The following is a 20036-nucleotide window of genomic DNA, read 5'->3' as shown; positions in this document are numbered from 1 at the left end:
TCCCCCCCAGCTTTAGCACTTGTAGAAAAAAGGTTCAAAACTGACAGGCTCTGCTTGGCAGCAGCCCTGCTTCCCGAGCTAATCACGGACTTTTCCATAGCAAAAGCACTATTGCCACATATGCAGCAGTACCTTCCCTTATGGAAATAGCAGCGCTGCCAACTCTCACAATATGCATCCAAAGAAGTGGTTTGTAGCCCACAAAAGCTTATGCTCTAATAAATTTGTTAGTCTCTAAGGTGTCACAAGTACTCCTGTTCTTTTTTTGGCTTAGGTCAGGGCATGGGTCTGAAGCCCAGTACAGCTGAGGGCCTCAGACTGTTCATTCAGCTATGTGCTTTTGTACCAACTCCCAGGAGCTTTAAGTGAGAAGCCATGGGATTTGGCACAAGGGTTTAAGGGGACACTGTTCACTTGAAACTAGTCAATCTCCAACCAAAGGAACTACAGTCATTTTGGCAACATTGACCTGCCAGTTTTTAAATATTTTATTATTGTTTTAATGTTCCCTTGCCTGCAGCTGTGTGAAAAGCCCACCCCAACAGGGGACTCTGGCTGCCTGTAGACAGGAAGCAGTGCAGCTGAATGTGCAAAGTTCTGACAGACACAAAGTAAACAAAACAAATATTTTCCTTCTTGTCTCTTTGTGTTCAGTCCTTCAGGTGCAGTTTGTAATAGGACGTTTTCAGACAAATGTGATTTTGAAGTTCAACTTCAAGGACTTTTAATCCACTGCCTCACACTCAGTGGGCACAGACTGATAAATCCTGCATGGTATTTAAAACCAAGAGATAGACATATTCTTCATGACACTCTAAAGACAGCTGGGCAGAGTAGGAAAAAAACTGCTTGTGACTATTTGCTGAATTTGAGAGAGTATTTTAGTTCCACCCCATTCCCACAACCAGCTCTTTCGTGTTCCCTCGCAGCAAGCATTTGACCACTCAGCCTTTATTAGCCCACAAATACCTTCAGCTTGAATCATCACAGACAGCAAATTATGAGGTGCTTGTTCAGTCACTATTTTCCCTGCTGTGGTTTGTTACACAACCAATCACTCTTATCTAGTCCACACAGTGCAAAGAGAAACTATGCCCAATTCTTGAATGATCTGCAACTCAAAAGTTATTCACAGAAATGATTCAGCAAATTAAAAATTCAGCTTGGAACTTCCGCATTCTGCTTAGAGGCAATTCTGATTAGAAAAGAAGGCATCATTTAGCCAATAAGCTATTCATTCCCAATTATCCACAGTGCTCTAGTTCTAAACACTCATCAGCTACATAGGAAGAAGACTAAACTTTGCATATTTTCTTGTTTTCAGACACCCTCCCAGAGGACTTTCAGGAATTTCAAGCTCAGCAGCTTGGAGTTGGAGATATTTAACACAGAAAGCAAACGGACGTTGCTATTTCAAACAGTAAAGCAATACTTTAAATCCTTATATGATTTTTTTTTTGTAAGAGTGCACACTGCAGCTCCTTGTGATTGATATAACTGTCAGACTTATATGTAAATATGAAAATAAAAAGGAGATAAAATAGTCTGGGGCTTCAGTGTCTTTGGAAATTGCTTGGCATGCTGCCTCATGGAGTTTAGTATAAAAGCGCTTGGCTATGAACTGGGAGGCACTACTTTGCACGAGTGCACACATAAAACAAAGGATGTAACCAGCATGAAATGATCAGTGGTTCTCAGAGCTGTAGAAGTCCAAGTTTGAAGCAAACTCTTAGGTTATCTAGTCTATACTCCCGTCACAGCAGGTTTGTTCTCCATGGGTAGCTCTTCTCACTCTCTTTTCCAGTCTAGTTTTTAGTGTCTTCAGAGAGAAAGGATCGGGTCCCACCCTTTCCCATGGACTATTCCAGACCACTCCCTAATGGACTACTCTGAGAATTGTTCCTGATTTAGTCTAACTTTTCCTTCTAATGTCATCCATGAAAATCCAGCTGTCTACTCACAGAAATATCTGAAACTAATTCCACAAACAATGGGGCATAGCCTCAGGCTCTAGCGCTTCAGTTCTCCAAGGTTCCTGGGAAGCAGTGTTAACAACAGACCCTCTCAGTTGTGTGCTCCATGTGTGGAAGTAATTTATGTAGTTAAACATTCACCGATTGTGTGTGTCTGTTCAGAATACAAATCAGCATGTAGAATGGTCTGTCTTAAAGTTGCTGTGCTGGCCTATTTGAGTCACTTTGGAAAAATCTTCAAAACAACAGCATTAAGAGAAATGCCTCATGCAGATAGGAATTTATTTTAACTGCCCACAAGATGGCAGCATTTAATCCATACACGCCAGCGAAATTTCTACAGATACGGAAGATTTCTCCTTTGTGGAGGGGTTAAGTCTAAATCACAAGACGGCTGAAGGCATGGTCACGGGTTTCTCACTCTTCCTCTGAATGCTATACCAAAAAAATCCATACACTCCCTACCACCCTTGTAGGAAGAATCCTATTAAAATCTTGGGTCGTTCTCTTGGCTAGGATCCATTCCATTGGAGGGAAACGAAAACAAGGCGTTCATATTTCTTAGAAAAACTTAACCCTACGAGCACTAAAGACCAGGATATTCATCCTCTGGGCTCTTTACTGGGGGACAGAAGAGGAATAAAGCTCGTCTCTGTTCCTCTGCCCTCCCCCCCATTCCTTCATCCTCCCAGGATCCCTGCTTCGCTCCCTACTGCTACCTATAGTCTCACTCCTACAGCTTCACATGAGACCATCTCCTTTCCTCTCCTTCAATGGGTTCCTAATGAGAGTGATTAAGGCTATTGGGGAGATTAGTCATCTTATGAACAATAGATGGAGGGAGGGGTCAGAGAGTATGGAGTTTTCAGGAGTCCCATCATGTTCCCCAAAGGTTAGAAAATGCCTTTCCCTCATCTCCTAGCAGCCTGGCTAAAAACTTTAGGGACCAGCCAGACTCCAAGGTATTACACAAATGAGGACAGGTTGTGCTTAAGCATCAGCACAATGTCTCGCTTGCCAGCTGGCAGGCAGGTGGGGTACCACAAGCCATAAAGGATACGAACATCAAAACGTATAAAAACAAAGGAGATTGGAGTGATTGGAACAACTGCAGAATAAGTTCTTAGTGCTGCTGGCAAGGTGTTCGCGCAAGGCCTTCTCAAAAGACTGCAAGTTCTTGCTGAACGTGTTTATGCAGAGAATCAGTGCAGCTTCCATGCCAGTAGATCTATTATTGACATGCTCTTTGCATTGAGGCAACTGCAAGAAAAGTGTCAAGAACAAGGAAAAACCTTTTTATGTGGCCTTCGTAGATCTTACAAGGGCTTTTGACCTGGGCAGAAGAAAGGTCTTTTTCAATTGCTAGAGAGAACTGGTTCCCCTACCCCACTCCAATTCTCCTCACTGTGATTCAATCCTTCTATGATGGCATGAAGGCTACTTTCCAGTATGATTGGGATTAGTCTAATCCACAGTGGTGTCAAACAGGGATATGTTTTGGCACCAACACTCTTCGGTATTTTCTTCTCTGCCGCTTCGGCATGCTTCTCATCTAGCACCGAGGGCATACATCTCCATCCACGATCAGATGGAAAACTCTTCAGCATTGCACACTTTAGAGCAAAAAGCAAAGTCAGTCATCTGCTGCTAAGAGAACTATTTTATTTTGCCAACACCACAGAGCTCATCACGTACAATGAAGAGGAGCTTCAACAACTTTTCAGTGGTGTTGTGACAACTTGTTATGAATCTGGACTAATAGTCTAAAGAAGACAATGTTTATGGCACAAGACATGTTTGCTGCACCAGAGATGTCAATAGCTAACACCATGCTAGAAATTGTGCACAAAGTTCTGCAATCTAGGATCAACTGTATTTGATAACTTATCTCAAGATGACTAACTTAATTCTCACATCAGAAAAGCAGCTACCACATTCTGTCAACTGACCAAGCACATGTAGAATCACAGGAAACTAACATTGAACATCAGGATACAGATCTACCAGCTATGCCTTTTGAGCATGCTGCTATATGGTGGTGAGACCTGGCCCACTTGCAGCAGGCATGAAGGAAAGCAAAACACCTTCCACTCGTGAAAAAACAAAGTTTGACACCTCAGAAAGCAAAATTGCCAAGTCTAGTCACTACACACAAACACAGATGTCTCCCTTAGCTTGGTCAGCTGGTCACTGGATAGACTATGGACGCATTCCAAAGGATCTCCTATGTGGAGAACTTGCGATGCCAAAACTACTGGGCCAACCAAAGCTCAGGCTCAAGGACGTTTGCGAGAAGGATTTGAAAACTTTCAACATCAACCCCACAATCTAGGGAGATGCAGCTAGCAACTGGCTATGTTGGAGTCCTGCGCTATGCCAGGGAGTCAGAGACTGAAGAGATGTGAGAGAGAGAGAGAGAGAGAGAGAGAGAGGAAAGCGCAGCTGGCCTCAAGCACTAGTTGTGTGCTAGCTTCATCCTCTGGCGGTGCACTTCATGCCTGCACTATTTGTGGCAAGGACTGCCATTCGAGAACCGGACTGTTTAGCCACTCGTGATGCTGCCACAGGACACACAGCAACTGAACTACTTTGGCGCTTATACCATCGTCTTTGGAGATTTGCCACCAGGCCAAATTTATCTGGATTGGTGTCAGAGTTACACCAAGGAAAATTAGTCCCCTAGTAGCCTAAAAGTTAGCGCACCAATAGTATTTTCCTTAGAATGGGGCTAGTCTCCTAGATCCCACGCCCTACAGTACCTAGTGCAGGGCTTTCTACTCTTCAAGTCCGTACAGACGCTCTTCCTTAATCAATTCACAGACCTATGCAGATGGTGACTTTTATTCCCCTTGAGAGAAATCTGAGGATTCAAATCCATGGCCATGTAACTACCCAGACTTGCAAATACACAGCCATGGAAAAGTTGCCGTCAGTGGGGTGGAATGTGGCAGGAATTCTGCATCAGCAACACTGCACAAAAGTTTTCACAGGAGACATGAAGATTAAAGTCTACAGCTGAAGCTACCAGAAGGATGTGTTATGGACACTGATTGCTGGGATTTGGTTGCCGATTTGGGCACTAACACACCAACTTAAAAACTTGAATCACCCTGTCTGCATTCTGCCAGCAATACCCAATGCTCATTTGGGGAAGAAAAATGAGAGGGGAACTTTCTGACTGCACCGTTGCAGGCTTGAGAAGTTAAACAGAGCACGGGGATGATATGAAGTTGGGCAAGCGCAGCAGGACAAATGAAGAATTTGCTTTCCTACTTGGGCAGCAGAATTATTTTCCCCACTTTCATTCTTCCAACCTTTGCATCAAAGTGGAAATGCTGAAACCTTTCAGTTTTAAAGGATGAAGGATGGTTCTGTGGATAAAACTCAGAATGAGTCAGGAGATCTGAGTTGTATTCCTGTCTTATACCTTTGGCAAGTCAAAATCCAAGTTACAGTTCCACATCTGTAAAATGGGCCTAATCATTTTTCTCACATGGGTGTTGTGAAGGTAAATTCTACTTAAATGAAAGTACCCCCTGGAAAGCACTTCGCGTTCTCAGATGGCCACCATGTGATTACCCCAGGATCAAAGATCTCATGGTCAGTGCCACAAGTTATGTTAACTTTTTCATTAACATGACAAATGGTAAAATACCACTGCAAATAGATGTCAGAAGCTTCAGTTCCCCACAGACCTTCAAGGAAGATTAAGTACAAATTATCAAACCAAAGCAGCCAGGATTTCTCTTTAATAGGAATATGCAGAATTCTGGAAATAGCAGTAGTAAATTCAGAGATAGGGCTGCACTGAGATTTTGCGGTGAAGAATTAGAATCCCCGTTTTACACTTAAAGGACTGAGTTAGTCTCCATATTTGGCACAATCTCTCTTCACAAGAGAACTGACATTTGCCTCTTTTTAGTATTATATTTACTAACTTTTGCAGAGGAAATAGTACAATACTACTTGTGGAAGTTTGGCCCTTCTTCCCTAACATTTCTATAAGTTCCTCCAGCTAAGCCACCACAGGCCCACAAACGCCAAACTTTTTCACACATCTCAAACATAGCCGGCTACTTGACATTTTAAACTTAAATACAAAACCAAGAGGTAGTCATCATAAGCCTTGAGTTTCAAAGCGTTGTCAACTCACGATTTTAATCAAGTCTCATGATAGTTCATGCTTTTCTTGAAGCTCCAGGGGTCAAGAGATTCCATGAGAATCTCAGCTTTCATTTAGAGATGGTAAGTTTCTAGCCCTCATAGAATCCTAGAAATGTAGGGCAGGAAGGGACCTTGAGAGGTTATCTAGCAGGCTGAGGCAGGACCAAGTATACCTAGACCATCCCTGACAGGTATTTAACCTGTTCTAAGAGACTATCAATGACAGGGATTCTACAGCCTCCTTTGGTAACCTACTTCACTGCTTAACTATCCTTATAGTTAGAAAGTTTCTCCTGATATCTAACCTAAATCTTCCTGGCTTCAGATTAAGCCCATTGTTTCTTGTCCTACCTTCACTGCACATAGAGAACTGATCACCACCCTCTTTACTACAGACCTTAACATATTAGAAAACTGCTATCAGGTCCCTCCTCAGTCTTTACTAAAGACTGAACATGCAGATTTTTTTTTAACCTTTCCTCAGAGATCAGCTTTCCTAAACCTTTTATCATTTTTGTTGCTGTCCTATGGACTCCCTCCAATTTGTTCACATCTTTCCTAAAGTGCGGCACCCAGAACTGGACACACCACTCCAGCTGAGCCCTCACCAGTGCCAAGTAAAGCATGACAACTACCTCCTGTGTCTTACCTATGACAACTGCATCACCTTGTTGACTCAAATACAATTTGTGATCCACTATAACCCCTATAAGTGCCATAACTCATAGTTGTAGAGAGACGCTTCGAAAATGTGATTGGAGTACACCCTAAAGGCGCAAACAAGGCAAATAAAACCCGCAGAATGTATTTTTTTTTTTTTAAAAACCCCTCATGATTTAAGCCAATCATGATTTTGAGGTCTGACTCAAGGTTTTTGAATACTTGGGGCTGCCATTAGTGCTTTCACCAGCTACTCCGTTACATCAGCTAGATCTGTTTGCATTAACGTTTTGTCAAAAAGCTTTGGTTAAAAGTTTCTTTCTAGCTGTGCTTGACTGGCCCCCCGCTGTTCAGTCATGGTATTAACTATGGTGCAGGCATCTGTCACAAACGTATGACTGAAGAAAGTCAGTATTTTTCCAGATTTTCCCCAAGAGGAAAATAGCTGAAAATTAAAGACATTTCTCACAACTGATACCACGTTATTTGGTTTGAAAACGGGAAGTAAGCAAGAACTCTTGGTTTCATGAATTCAGGGGAAATTTGAAATATGCTGCTTAGGGAAATTCCATCCAGCGCAAGGTCTTGTCTCTTGCGAAATGGAAAAGAGGGCAGGGAGTGTTTATAGCTGGAAATATGGTCCCAATACTGACCACTAAGGGTACTAATAACCTCTCCACTGTTACAGTTCCATAGTTTCCAGATTGCCATGTTTGCACAGACAAGCAAAGCTAAAATTAATATTTTTCTTAATGAATACTTACTAAATTAAAAGCGGCTTCAGAGACTTTGTACTGCAGCTGTTAGTGTAGTACAGCTCAATGGGAATGGGAACATTTAATCAGCATGTTCATACCAAGGGGGAGTGTTATCTTTCCTGGCAATCAGAGGCAAAAAATTCTGCTGATGCAACAGTATAGTCACAAAGGAACGTGTTGCACAGCACCCCAGCATGCAGTGTGGCACTTCTTTCCAAGCTAACCACAGACACCGAGGCCTGATCTACACTACAGGGTTAGGCGGACATAAGCTGCCTTGCATCAACCTAGTTGTGGAAGTGTCTTCACTTAAATTTGGCTCCCGTTGACCTAAGTGCCTCTCCGTGCCGATTTAGTAACAACACCTCTGATCAGCAGAGCGTCACGGTTGATGTAATTAGATCGAGACAGGGTCAGTGTAGACACGCGTTGCTTATGTCAACTGTTACTGGCCTCCAGAGCCATCCCACATTGCCCCACAGTGACAATACAATCGACACAAGCGCTCCTGGTGAGAGCGCACACTGCTGACACAAGGAGCCAAGTGTGCACGCACACAAGCAATTTAATAACTGCGGTGGCTGTATGCCAATGTAAGTTAGGTCAACATAATTTTGTAGTGTAGACATAGCAGCGGGCTAGGAAGGGGTTATGTCCCTAATTTAGCCCTCAGGGCTGTTGTCAGTAAAATGAGGGTTAGTATCTTTGCGCTTAGCTTGGGAAAGAAGTTGTGCCGGGCTGCAAGTTGGATTATATGAAATGCAATACATTTCTTGGTGGCTACACAGCTGCAACAGCAAAATTCTGCCTTTGATGGCCTCGAAAAATTACATTCCTCCTTGGTATAAATATTCTAGGGGTTAAACGTTACCATTCCCTTTGATCTACTACAAGAACAGCTTCAGTACAAGAGCCAGCAGCTCGATTTAGTCTCATTGTTGTTGACACAGCAGTAATGACACCTAGTGGGTCCATACAAGTATGTGACAGGCACCAAGGGGCAGTGTGCAGGTAGGACATGCTCAAACAGATGCAAGTGATTATGGGAGCAGAGGTGGAAAGCACTCAGTTGGCTGGCACTAAACAGGAGTTAACAGAATTGTATTATTTTCTTCAGCAAGCCTTCACGTTCTTAAGTCAGCAGTTGCTTCCCTCAGCCACCAACTGGAAAAAGTACAGAAGACAAATTAGAAAGGAAGAACAGTTTAGATGGGATGGCTTGGGGAAACAAGACAGCAAAGACCGTCCCAGCACCCCACAAGAAAAGTTGATATACCCCCATTTTAGAGTTAGAAACAAGACCAAGAGATTAAGTGACTTCAACAAGGCCTCAGAAGTAGCATCAGAGTCAGAATGAGAAGATCTGAGTGGGATCTCACAGCAGCCCTGTCACCACCAGAGCAGACGCAGCAGTACTCCCCCCACAAAATATTTAGGAGCTCGCCAAAGAATTGAAGGAGCCGAGGCCATCGACTTCATGGGACCAGAAGGGCAACTGTAGGAAAAGCTCGCATGACAAACTGAACATTAGGGATATTTTTAAAGCTCTCATTGCAATGAAGGAGGCTAGAAATGTTCAGTTAGAAAAAGAGTAAGCTGGGCTACATCTGGACATCTACAGGCACCCCACATTCAAGAGAGCTGTGCTGCCACAGCCTTGAGACCCCAAAGACTGATCGTTTATTCTATTCCTATGCTTGAGGCATTCACCCTCTTTGTGCTCACCACACTCTGGGGGCAGGTACACCAGGGCTGGGAAGGGCCTAAGTTAGAGTAGCCTAGTGCTCTGCCTTATTCTCTGCTTCCCATGGATCCCTCTGGTTCCTGGAGAACAGAGTATATCGATAGTGCAGTGCACTCCCAATTCCTGGCATAGGAGGCAGACCAGGGATTGAATTGGAACTGGAGTGGGGCTGGTGTAGCACCTTCACCACAGCTCTCTGCTAGCCAGAAAGGTTCCTCTGCACAGGGGCCCATTTTCAGGGATGATCTACGCCAGGGCAGGATCAAGCCCTGGATCTGCAAATCAAAACTCTTCCCTTACTAAAGGTCCTGGTACAGACGTGTTCTTTTCACATTCTCCTTTGGGAAGCACTCACCTGCTCAGCTTGGCCCACCACGGACGCACAGGATCTATTCAATCATGAAAAATGTTCTGCCAAGTAGCCAGGCAGAGGAGTGGGTGAATAATATTGGCCAGAAAAGGCAATCAGAACACCGCACTACAAAAAAAGAAATCAAAATGCAGGTATCTTAGAATATCAACAGAGTTTGTGTGTGATTGTAGCTATAGCAGTTTAAAGAAGTGAGTTAAAGAAGCACAACTCTCTCGCACCAACATCCCACTACTGTTTTAACTGTTCTATATAGTCAATATAGTTAGTGGTACAAAAACTGTACAGACCAGAAAATGTTACTAACTAGTGAGCAGCGTGGTTTCTGTTCAGCTTTAGAGGTAGCCTTTAGACCTAGGAATAGTCTGGATAGAACAGTGAAGTAGAACTTCGTTTTCTACGTTCAGTTTTATGATTGCACAACAAACCAATCTTGGGTTAAATGAATCACTCTGCTTCGGCCTACCCATCTTTAAAAAGGATTATATCAGCACCTAACTTCGCACACACATATAAGCTAAAAACACTGTTTCAAAAGAAGGGCATTGTAATTGCAATCTCATCGTCATTCATTTGACAATCATTTGACCAGATTCCACTGACAAATCTGTCATGACTATCAGATCATATTCTGGTGGAGCATGAGTGAATGTCACATGTCTAACAGATAAACAGACCAGCCCATATAACTGGCAATAGCTATGAAGTCCATACATTACTGCAGGACAGACTTCAGAAATTCCCAAACAAAAAAAATCTAATAAAAATGAAAATTTTCCTCAGCCAGTTATGCCCTAAATATGTATCTACTAAAGAACTAAATACAATACAAACTTTTAGAAAACTAACTGCATAATTTAATAAAAAAAACTTTGTACATGTAAAACAATTCATTGTAATTTCAAACAGGCAGAACTTTATTGGTCTAATAAACATTAAAACCATAACAACTTACACTCAACATATCAAGGAAATGTTTCTTGAAAAGCCATTAACATGCTTTAAAAAGACAAAACTATTTACAGTTGATTTTACAATTAAGAAATTGTTTTTAAATTCTGAAATCATTAACAGCTTACAAACTTCAAAACAGTCTTAAAGTTGCTACATATCATAACATTCACAAACAGTTAAAAAAGCTTAAACTAGAAAACATCCATGTTATTGGAATACAAACATTCTTTTTTTTTTTTTTTTTTAAAGTTCACCAAGAGATAAAAAAAGCTTATTTGAAATATTAAAAAGAACTTTAAAAAAAGACTAAACATTTGAAAATGTTTTTTTAAAAAAATGTTTAAAGTTTTGGATATTTTGCATCCCGTTTTTGGAAATGGCATGGAAAATTAAACTTCAATTTGTGGGAAATAAAGCAGTACAATGGACCTTATTAAATTTCTTGTAAATATTTTCTGGAGTTTTATATTCTAAATTTTGGTACTAAGCTCAAGCTGAAAGTATCTCTAACAAATTAATTTTCTTCACGTCAGGCTCACAACTACTGCCCAATAACATCTAAGCATCTGGATATATTTCATTAGGAGAAAAATAAAATTAAGGTATGAGTAACATTACATGATTTCCTTATAGTTTTCCAAAATTTGTCTAAGCTTCGGATTGAGAATTCTTTGGCAAACATACAACTACAGGACTGCACCCTCCCCCCCATCTTTGACTTATCAGAACTTCTAAAGCCTTGTTAAAATGCTGAAAAGATTTCAAGACTGACAACAGCAGTTGTTAAGAGATTTGTGCAAATGGCTTATGATAACAGTAGTCAGAGCAGGAAAAACAACTTGGGGAAATAAGTCAATATGTTTGAAATAACTTCAAAAACTGTGTGTTTTGACAGATGTGGAAAAGCTTTAACTCACATTAAAAACCATAACTATTAGTAAGGTTAGTGGGTTTAAGGTCTACTTCCAAGCTAGAAAGCTTCCTCCCATGTTAGAGATTGAATCATCATGACAGTCCTCAGTAATCCAAGCCAAGTGTTCTGTTCCAACTGACATATCTGGGATACATAGATATGCCTCATTTCTGGGCATTTCCATTTCAGATGTGGGAAATACAATAATGCATATTAACAAGGGATTGGACAGTTGGGAGTCAGAAATATAAAAAAAGTCAAGGCCTTTAAAATGTATGGTCCCTGGGAGTCCCTTTTACAGAGGCAAGTGAAGCACCAGTGTAGACAATGTTTACACAATACTTAAAAACCAGAATATTAAGAGAATAAAATTCCACTGCATTCATGATGCATTTTCCTCCTTCAGGAGGTTCCGGAGCACAAGGGCTAGATTCTGCTTTACAGAGATCAGAAAGATAATTTTAGCATAGAGGCAAAAAGTAGGTGGGTCTGCTGTTTTGAATACTAGAACTGATCCCCATTTTGCTTTCAAGTCCCAAAGAGAAGAGATCACCAGGTACAAATTAAGAAACTTTGCTGTTTACTATCACTGAAAATATTTCCCAATTTTAGGAACTAGGAGTAGGAATCTGGCCAGTTTTCAGTTGCTTATATTTTCTTAAGATACCAAGGAGAGAGAAGGCTAACAAAACAAGGACCCACAGACGGAGGAAGAGAGACAAATATTTGTGGAGACCAAAAATTAAGACTAAAGTGAGGACATTGTAAGTACTATCAAGCCTCAGTTGCAGATAATTTTGCTAGTTTACCATATGAAAGATGCATATGAGGGCTCCCAATAATTTGTTTTACAATCCTGTTTTGGAGAAAAAACGAATAGCTTAGAGTGTTAGAAATAATTAGGAAAGTCAGTGGACTGTTTTGTTACTGATCTGATTAAAGCTTCCAGTCAGTTTTTGAAACGTGCTGATAGCCCTGGTGTCCTCGCCAGGTTACAAGCAGGGTAATTACATTCCGATTGCCTACATTCTCCTGATTCATTGATTGGAAATAAAGTGCTGCTGGAGACTAAACTTTTGCATGATGGTGCTACTGCTTTCCTGATCGGCACGATCTGTCACAGTTTCGAGTTAAATGCTTCTCCCCACCCAGTCTTCCTCAAGGGCACCAGCTTAAAGTTTCAGACTTCCAGCTGTCACCTTCCATGGACAACAGTGTCGCTTTCCATCCAGACAGAGGTTAGGTGTGGAGTTCTTCCCTCTGCACCATGCTGTGATTTCCCCAGCATGTCTGACCAGTTAACCTTCTACAAGGGCTACAACACTGTTACCAACCATCCTTCACAAAAGCAAAGCACATTTATTCTTAGAGTAAAAGCATTAGAGAAAACATACAAAAACATGCTATACACATGCTAAAAACTTTCCAGAGGTCACCAGTAGTCTTATGGGGGTCCTATTAAGCCAAGATTTCTCCAACCTTTCTGCGAGGGTTGGGCCGTCTTTGGACAGAAGGTCCTGTTTTCTGGATTAGAAAGGCCTTGTGTCAATTTAAACTCAGACTTTTTATGCCAAAAGCCCTGTGTCTGTTGGTCTCTGGGAACCCAGTTTGAACCAGTGCATGCAAACATCCCCAGGGGTTGGTACCTCTCCGGAGGTGCTTGCAACCGGAGTGATTCATCTTAATCATTCTCCACTGTTTTAGTTCCTTGATGGGTATACTTGAAAATCCAGACTACCACAGTAAAGCTTTAACAAAATTAAATGTGTAAGTAATTTACTTAGTATTTTTAAAAAGCCAATCCAAATTTCAATTGAAATTATTGAAGTATGAAGTGATTTAAAGAGTTCAAAGCTTAGCATATAAAATGGTGCGGTCCTTTCAAATGTGAGCACAATTTACTTTTACATTTCCCAGCATCCGCCTGCTCATGGAGCCTGACTACTTTGAGGAACTATTACACTGTGGGAAAGTGGAGCACAGACAAGTCCATTTGCCTTTCACTTGGTCCTTATAAGTGTTTTTGCTAATCCAGCTATTTGGGTTCGAAGGCTTGCTCTCTCCAAAGTCATCTTGACTTCTAATTGGAGGGAATTTGGGCTCCCACAATTGCTTTCATGGTCATTACTGACACAAACAAAGGAATGGAAGTTTGCTGCAGGCACAAGCAGAAGTGCAGCAGGAAGGAAGAAAAAATTATTCAGAACCAATGTAGTATTTGAAGTAGATGGAAATCTCAACAAAACACAAACTTACTGCAAAGCAAAACCACGTTTCCTCCAATACAAGAGGCCTTCTTGAAATAAGACTTGAGCCAGCCTTTTAATTTAAATACAAATTAAACTGGAATGGACTTCTGGAAGGAGGAACAGAGGAAGAATGGGTTTTGCCCATTAACAGTAATATGCTCCCCATTCTCAGAGGTGGAAAAGCTCTTTGTGAAAGTGGGTAGCTTTCAAGATTCTTGCAAATTTTAAAAGGCAGACTAACAACCCATAAGTTCTACAATAAGTCAGAACAACAAAGATATATACAAGGCACATGCCAGGGCAAAAGAGAGCACTGGGTGTCTACCAGATGTCAAGCAAGATCAAGTGGGTACAGTTAACTAGCTTACACAATAAATGCACGGGGAGATAAAGTTCTGCTTTTATTTAGCTATTGTCCTAATACATGACTCATCACAAGCATTTTATAACATTGAAGCATTAGACACTAGAGACTTCTCATTCCATCCTTTAAAAAAGTCTTTCCAGAGCATCTCCTATTCCTGATCACTACAGAGCAGTAGCCTGCATCAGAGTCCTACCACAGAATTTTGTCAAGTATAGATTCAAAATACCAGGAGTCTTTCATATGCACAGTAAGTATTAGCGCATCTTAAGGTCAGAGGTGACGTAAGAGGCAGCACCATTGAATCATAGGCTCAGTTCAGTTCTTCCAGTTTCAGTCTCAACTGAATTATTATTATGGCAGAGGTATGTATAATAGGCACTTTTAAAAATGCATGTTCACCTGAGCAGATAATGATCAATGAACTGGATAGCCTGAATTGTGACAGACCCGGACACGTGACTTTAGGAACCATACAAATAGCTGTCAATAGGAAGTTCACAGTAGAGTTTTTTTTTTTTAAGAAACTACACTAAGGCTCCTAATATTCCCCTGGCCTACAGAGGGAATACATCATTGAGGAAACTCCACGGGCCTACACTAAAGGAGACCCAAGGTGATGTCATCTTCTCCAGCCGGTGGAAACAGGCACAGCTTTCCATCTGCACAGATGTCCGGTGATCCAAATGGATCTTGGACATCTGTATAAAGGGACAGCCTCTGCAAGTTTCTCTCTGGGCCTTCTTCTGGTAGCATGGCTCACACAATGTTAGTTTGGAGTGGGATAATGCAGTGTAGAGTCATCCTCCACTGCTCCCTCTGCATTCTACCCAAATTCTACAAACCCTATGCACATGTACTTTGTGAGATGGGCCTGTGTGGTGGACTCAGGGAAGCAAGTGCTGGAGGAGGAAGAATGACTGGTGCCTCTTTCCTTATACAGCCATCATTTCCTCCATGCAAAACAGCTATTGCCCTGCATAAACTGAACTACAATGAGCATGCAGTATGTACATAAGGATTTTTTTTTTGTATACAGATTATGCATAGGCAGTGAGTCACTATTAGTGGATGCCTTGGCCAATACACATTTTAAAAGATACCTGAAGGAGTTAAGCCATAATATAGTCACAAAAACATTAGTATTTTAATACACTTGTTTTTCATACCATAGATGTATATGACACCTCATTACTACATTTGAACATTAGGGAATTTCATTCAGATTTTCTGGATTGTACCTCGATTGTGGTTCAGAGTCCTAAAACCAAATCAAAACAGTTTGAAAAACCTATAATAATTATACAAATCAAACTGAAAATCCAAATTTGCTTATCAGCTCTCTTGACTGGCTAAACACTAGCGATAATTTCTTCTCGTTTGAAAAAAAATAAAAATATTTTTTAAAAAATTACAATGAATCTGAACGTTCTATACAATTTGCCTGGTGTTGTAGCTTTTCCTGTTCTTCTCACAGTAAACATTACAATTTGGGCAAGATGACCCCTAGTTCTCATGGGCCTCTCGCTCTCTTGCTTTATTTCAGATTTCAAATGGGACTCTAAACAGGTGTGAGGTCTCTGTGCAGGATCAGAGCCTTCATAATAGAAGCATAATCAATCAAAACCCAGAAAACTATTTGTTCACCTTTGTAACGTAACAGCAAAACTTATTTAAGCTGAAGTCGTGTTGAGGTGTGGGTGAGAGAATGGGGAAAAGATTCATGGCCATACCAAAGAAACCCACACATCAGTTTTCAACATAGAGGGGATTCTGATGGATATCTAAGCCCCTGGGAACAGTGGGGTTAGTAGCACAAGTTTATAGGATTTTGCAAACTCTGCAGAGTTTGCTTGAGGAAGGAGGATGTGCAGGTTTGGGAGTAATTCAACCCTTGCAGAGCCATATCAGTTCAACTCAGACCCCAGAATGAGACAGTCACTTCCTGCCCCTCTGGCTCCAAGGAGAAAGCCCAGAAACCTTTTACCTGAGAGGTCTTTAGGGGGCTCAGGAGCACCCATTACCTTCCCCCAGTAGCACAGGGGAACGGTTTATTTCTGCTCTTTATTTCAATGATGGTTCCTTAGCATTAAGCAAACTGTTTTACTGAGTTGTTAAAAAGCAATACTGGAAGCTAGCACTGGATGGTACATTTTGTTTTTGTATGGGTTGTTTAGGGAAAGGACCTGGGAGAAAAGAAAAGTCAAACAATACGCTGATGAAAGAGGGTACCTATACCCTGGGTATAAAAATCTGCATCTACTCCTGCAAAAGCCAGGAATCAGAATTCTCCATCTCACCCCTCAGTGCACAGATGCCAGTAATATGCATGTTAGAAGTACTAAAGATAGCATTAAGAGAACAAATCTATCATAGTAGGTGCCAAGTAATATGGCAGTAATAGAACTACCATAATTATTGCAATACAGAACAATAAAGGCATGATAATGTGTTAATAGACCATCTATTTGCATCAGGATCGTGTGGGTTTTTTTCTTTTAACACATTATGCTACAAGAATTCAATTCCTAAAGAAAGGGTCCAAGTAAAAGGATGATGAACATAGGAATGCCATACTGTGTTAGACCAAAGATCCATCTAGCCCAGTATTCAGTCTTCCAACAGTGGCCAATACCAGGTGCTTCAGAAGGAATGAACAGAACAGGTAATCAAGTGATCCATCCCCTCTCACCCATTCCCTTCTTCTGGTCAGCAGAGATGTAAAGCTCACTAACTTTTTGTAGTTCGACAGACAGCACAGTCATATCAAAGTGCATAGTTTTCTCTCTTTCTTTGTTTTTTATTTTAATTTGACAAACTGGTATGAATAGGTTAGTGTCAAATCTACTGAAATTCAGAAGGATTCATATTAGTTTTCTTTTTATTTACCTACTGAATAACTGATCTATTTAAAGAGTAGTTCTAACCAGGGAAACTAACTAATAAGGGCAATGAGGGGTTCATGTTTATTGGCTCAGTAATCTCCTGACCATGTTTATTCCATTCATATTAAAAAATTATTTAACTTGCTGGGAAGATTCTCCATATGGAAGTTAACAGGCCAATCTGTTAATGATGTGTCACCAGAACAGAATTTCGCTCATACTCTCATAGCACTGCTGTGTCATTATAGCTAGCTGGAGTAAAGAAGTAGAAAAATATTTTTCCCAAAAAAGTGCACAATACCCAAGAAGCAGACATATTGAATAAGGTGATGCCATTTTACATAGTTCCTTTCCTGGCCATATCCCAACTTTAAAGTATTAGGAAATTAGTAGTGAAAATGTGAGGTTGAAGTCTGAGGGAAACCTCTAAACGTGGGTAAAAATGTTGAGGACAAAAATAATGCTCAGCACTCATTTTTAAGGTTAAAAATGTTGAGCAATGTTTCCCTATATTTGCTAAGAATCTCCTTTGTTTGTGTGGGACACATTGTGATTTTTCTTTAATAAAGAATGTACTGTGCATAATATCCCTGTACAGACTGGGCAGTTTGCACTCCGTTACCGCTTGCAAAACAAATCCCTCAGGAGTTCCATTAGGATAGTTTAAACGACACATGCAGCATTCACATTTTGCTGATAATTGGGTCTGTTTTGAATTACTCAACTAGTTAGCATCTGTAGAAATTTGAATTAAAAAAAAAAAAAGACATTAACAGCATTTCCTTTTACAATATTTAGCATCTCTGAATATTTCAGATATATGTCTCCTAGCACTTCATATGATCAATTGTACTTAAAAAGGTGCCTTTCAGTTTACATAATAAATATTTCTATTGCCATTGGTATGTTTCTCTATCATTCCATATTTGTAATAACTTAATATATTGAGTAATTTAATATATTTAGAAACCTTTGAGCAGATACATTGCCCTACTCCACCCCAGTCAACGTTTACTCGTTTTCTACTACTAAAGTAGTACTTCAGGTGCATTTGTGGAGAAAGTTATCTGGAGACAGGTATCAAGACTTGTGTGCAGTATAAAAGAATAGTTTGAATTTGAATCATCATCATCATCATCAGTAATGAAAAGTATAAAAACGAATACAATTCTTTGTTACAAGGTATCTGACATTCCACAGGAGGAAAAGATACACTTTGCACTAGGTTTGGTTTTGCTTTTCTTGCCAATAAAGTAAGATTGTCAGTTATTCTACAACTGTTTTATTTATTCCAGTTTATGTAACATTACCCATATTTTTCCCACCCTTCTGCATCAGTGTTGCAACACTGTCTTTGAATAGATTTGTTCCCTGGAGCTCCATTTTTGTTCAGACAGTTAAAAAAAATGGTTAAAAAAAAAAGAGGAAGTCTTCAGATCTATAGTTTCATCGGACAAGAGGTAACTAATCAGCATGTTAAGACACCTGATGATAGACTTATTTCTCCATCAAAGTGACTGATGTATTTGTAACAGAATAGCGCTTGTGAAGTCTCACACTGAGAATTGTCGGGTTGGACAGCAGAGAGGTGCTACAAGAGTCCATAGGTAGAGTAGGACACACACCCAACATGACGCCATCTTAATCCAGAAGATGGACCAGGTTCCACTGAAGAATTTTTCAATCTCAGCACCTTCATAACTGTTAAAGAGATGAAGGGAAAAGATGACAAGAAATCCAGTAAGCTGTTACATCTAAAATAGGAACAATGAGTGTGTTTCCCTCTACTCATTTTGAGACAATTACTGACCTCAAGCAACCTAATTTTGAACCTGGGAACAGGTGAACAGCTCTTTATAGACTGGGAGCCTGTTCTGGTAACAGCCAGGACAGACCTGCATAGTCTCTCCCTCTCTCAACCAGGAGGCAAGATGAAACTGCTCCAGTTTTGGGTATTTCAACCATACTCCCACATTGAGAGCCATCCGGTAACACTACATGAATGTTAAGATTTTTCCACCTTGAAGTTTACTTACTGGAACCAGTGAGTTACTGTCATCATCACATAGAGAGAAGCCAAGAAGAAAACGAAGTGGAAGTAAGCATAGCTGTATACCGTGCCTCTCTTTTCATCATAAATTACAGTCTGACCGCCCCTTTCTTCAACATGCTCTTCGGTGTCAGCTGGGAACAGGGAACAAGAAGTTGTTTCACACGAGGATAGAAACAGTGGTAGAGTTAACATCCTATAGATCTAATTAAAATGAACAATTTTAGGCCCAATTCAGTTCAATATCCTTATCCAGCAGAAAACTTAAGCATGCTCTTGACTTCAGGCACATCCTTAAGTCGCATTGAAGAGAACAGAATTTAAGCATATGTTTAAGTGCTGTCATGAATTCAGGTGTTCAACTTGATCACAGGATCCTGAGCTTCCTCACTTTATATTGGTCTCAGTCCATGGAGTACTCCCTTGCTGATACCAAAGAGAGAGTCCCAACACCACTGGGTCTTCTGACAGAGGGGGCAACAATTGGTACTCCATTGGTTGTTGCTCCTACCCCCGAGGCAGAGAGCAAAGGCGCAATACAGGAGAAGAGCACAGAATGCTGAGCACACAAATCTGGCAGTGACAGCGGGACACACCCTTTTGAAAGTATGTTAAGAGCAGCTATTCCCCTTTCACACCTTTTTTATTTCATATAATGCAAAAAGAGATTAACCACACAAGGATGGAATGGGAAAGTATTTAAATATTTTTAAATGACAGAAAATTGTATAGATTTTAAAATAAAAATATATAAAATTAAGCATTCCAGAGTGGTCTTAGTTTTTGAATATTTTTTCAATGCATTTCATGCTGCTGAAGAAGTTTCAATTTCCACAGAATTTAGGACACATGCACCTCTGTATATACTGGGCCTTGCCTTGGTTATACTCTTGTGGTTTGGGCTAAACGGCACAAGCAATGCTAAGCAAAATATATATATAAGGAATGCATA

General features: G+C 40.6%; 2 protein-coding genes and 1 long non-coding RNA gene across 4 annotated transcripts in view; 1 reads left to right on the top strand and 2 right to left on the bottom strand.

Annotated features, from left to right (window-relative positions):
* THBS4 (thrombospondin 4) overlaps positions 1-1544 on the top strand; it is a 66161-nt gene extending 64617 nt beyond the window's left edge. The window contains exon 22 of the mRNA XM_008174614.4: positions 1325-1544. Coding sequence (XP_008172836.1) covers positions 1325-1386 — 62 coding nt within the window. The 3' untranslated portion in view covers positions 1387-1544. The remainder of the gene's footprint in view (positions 1-1324) is intronic.
* A 4163-nt stretch (positions 1545-5707) lies between these two features.
* Positions 5708-9779, bottom strand: LOC135984268 (uncharacterized). The gene is made up of 2 exons (XR_010602184.1): positions 9655-9779; positions 5708-8719 (listed from the first exon to the last, which is right to left on the bottom strand). It is a non-coding gene; the product is annotated as an uncharacterized LOC135984268 (long non-coding RNA).
* Positions 9780-14173: 4394 nt separating this feature from the next.
* Positions 14174-20036, bottom strand: part of SERINC5 (serine incorporator 5) — a 68651-nt gene continuing 62788 nt past the window's right edge. The window contains exons 11-12 of one of the 2 annotated variants that reach the window (XM_005286422.5): positions 19071-19218; positions 14174-18735 (exon numbers count right to left, since the gene is read on the bottom strand). In XM_005286422.5, the coding sequence (XP_005286479.1) occupies positions 18588-18735; positions 19071-19218 (296 nt within the window). In that variant the 3' untranslated portion in view covers positions 14174-18587. The remainder of the gene's footprint in view (positions 18736-19070; positions 19219-20036) is intronic. The other variant, XR_010602183.1, reaches the window with a different exon arrangement.

The sequence above is a fragment of the Chrysemys picta genome, chromosome 6, assembly GCF_011386835.1.
Source record: "Chrysemys picta bellii isolate R12L10 chromosome 6, ASM1138683v2, whole genome shotgun sequence".
Classification (NCBI taxonomy): Eukaryota; Metazoa; Chordata; order Testudines; family Emydidae; genus Chrysemys; species Chrysemys picta.
The sequence above is the reverse complement of the archived record's forward strand: the minus strand, read 5'-3'. Positions and strand labels throughout refer to the sequence as shown.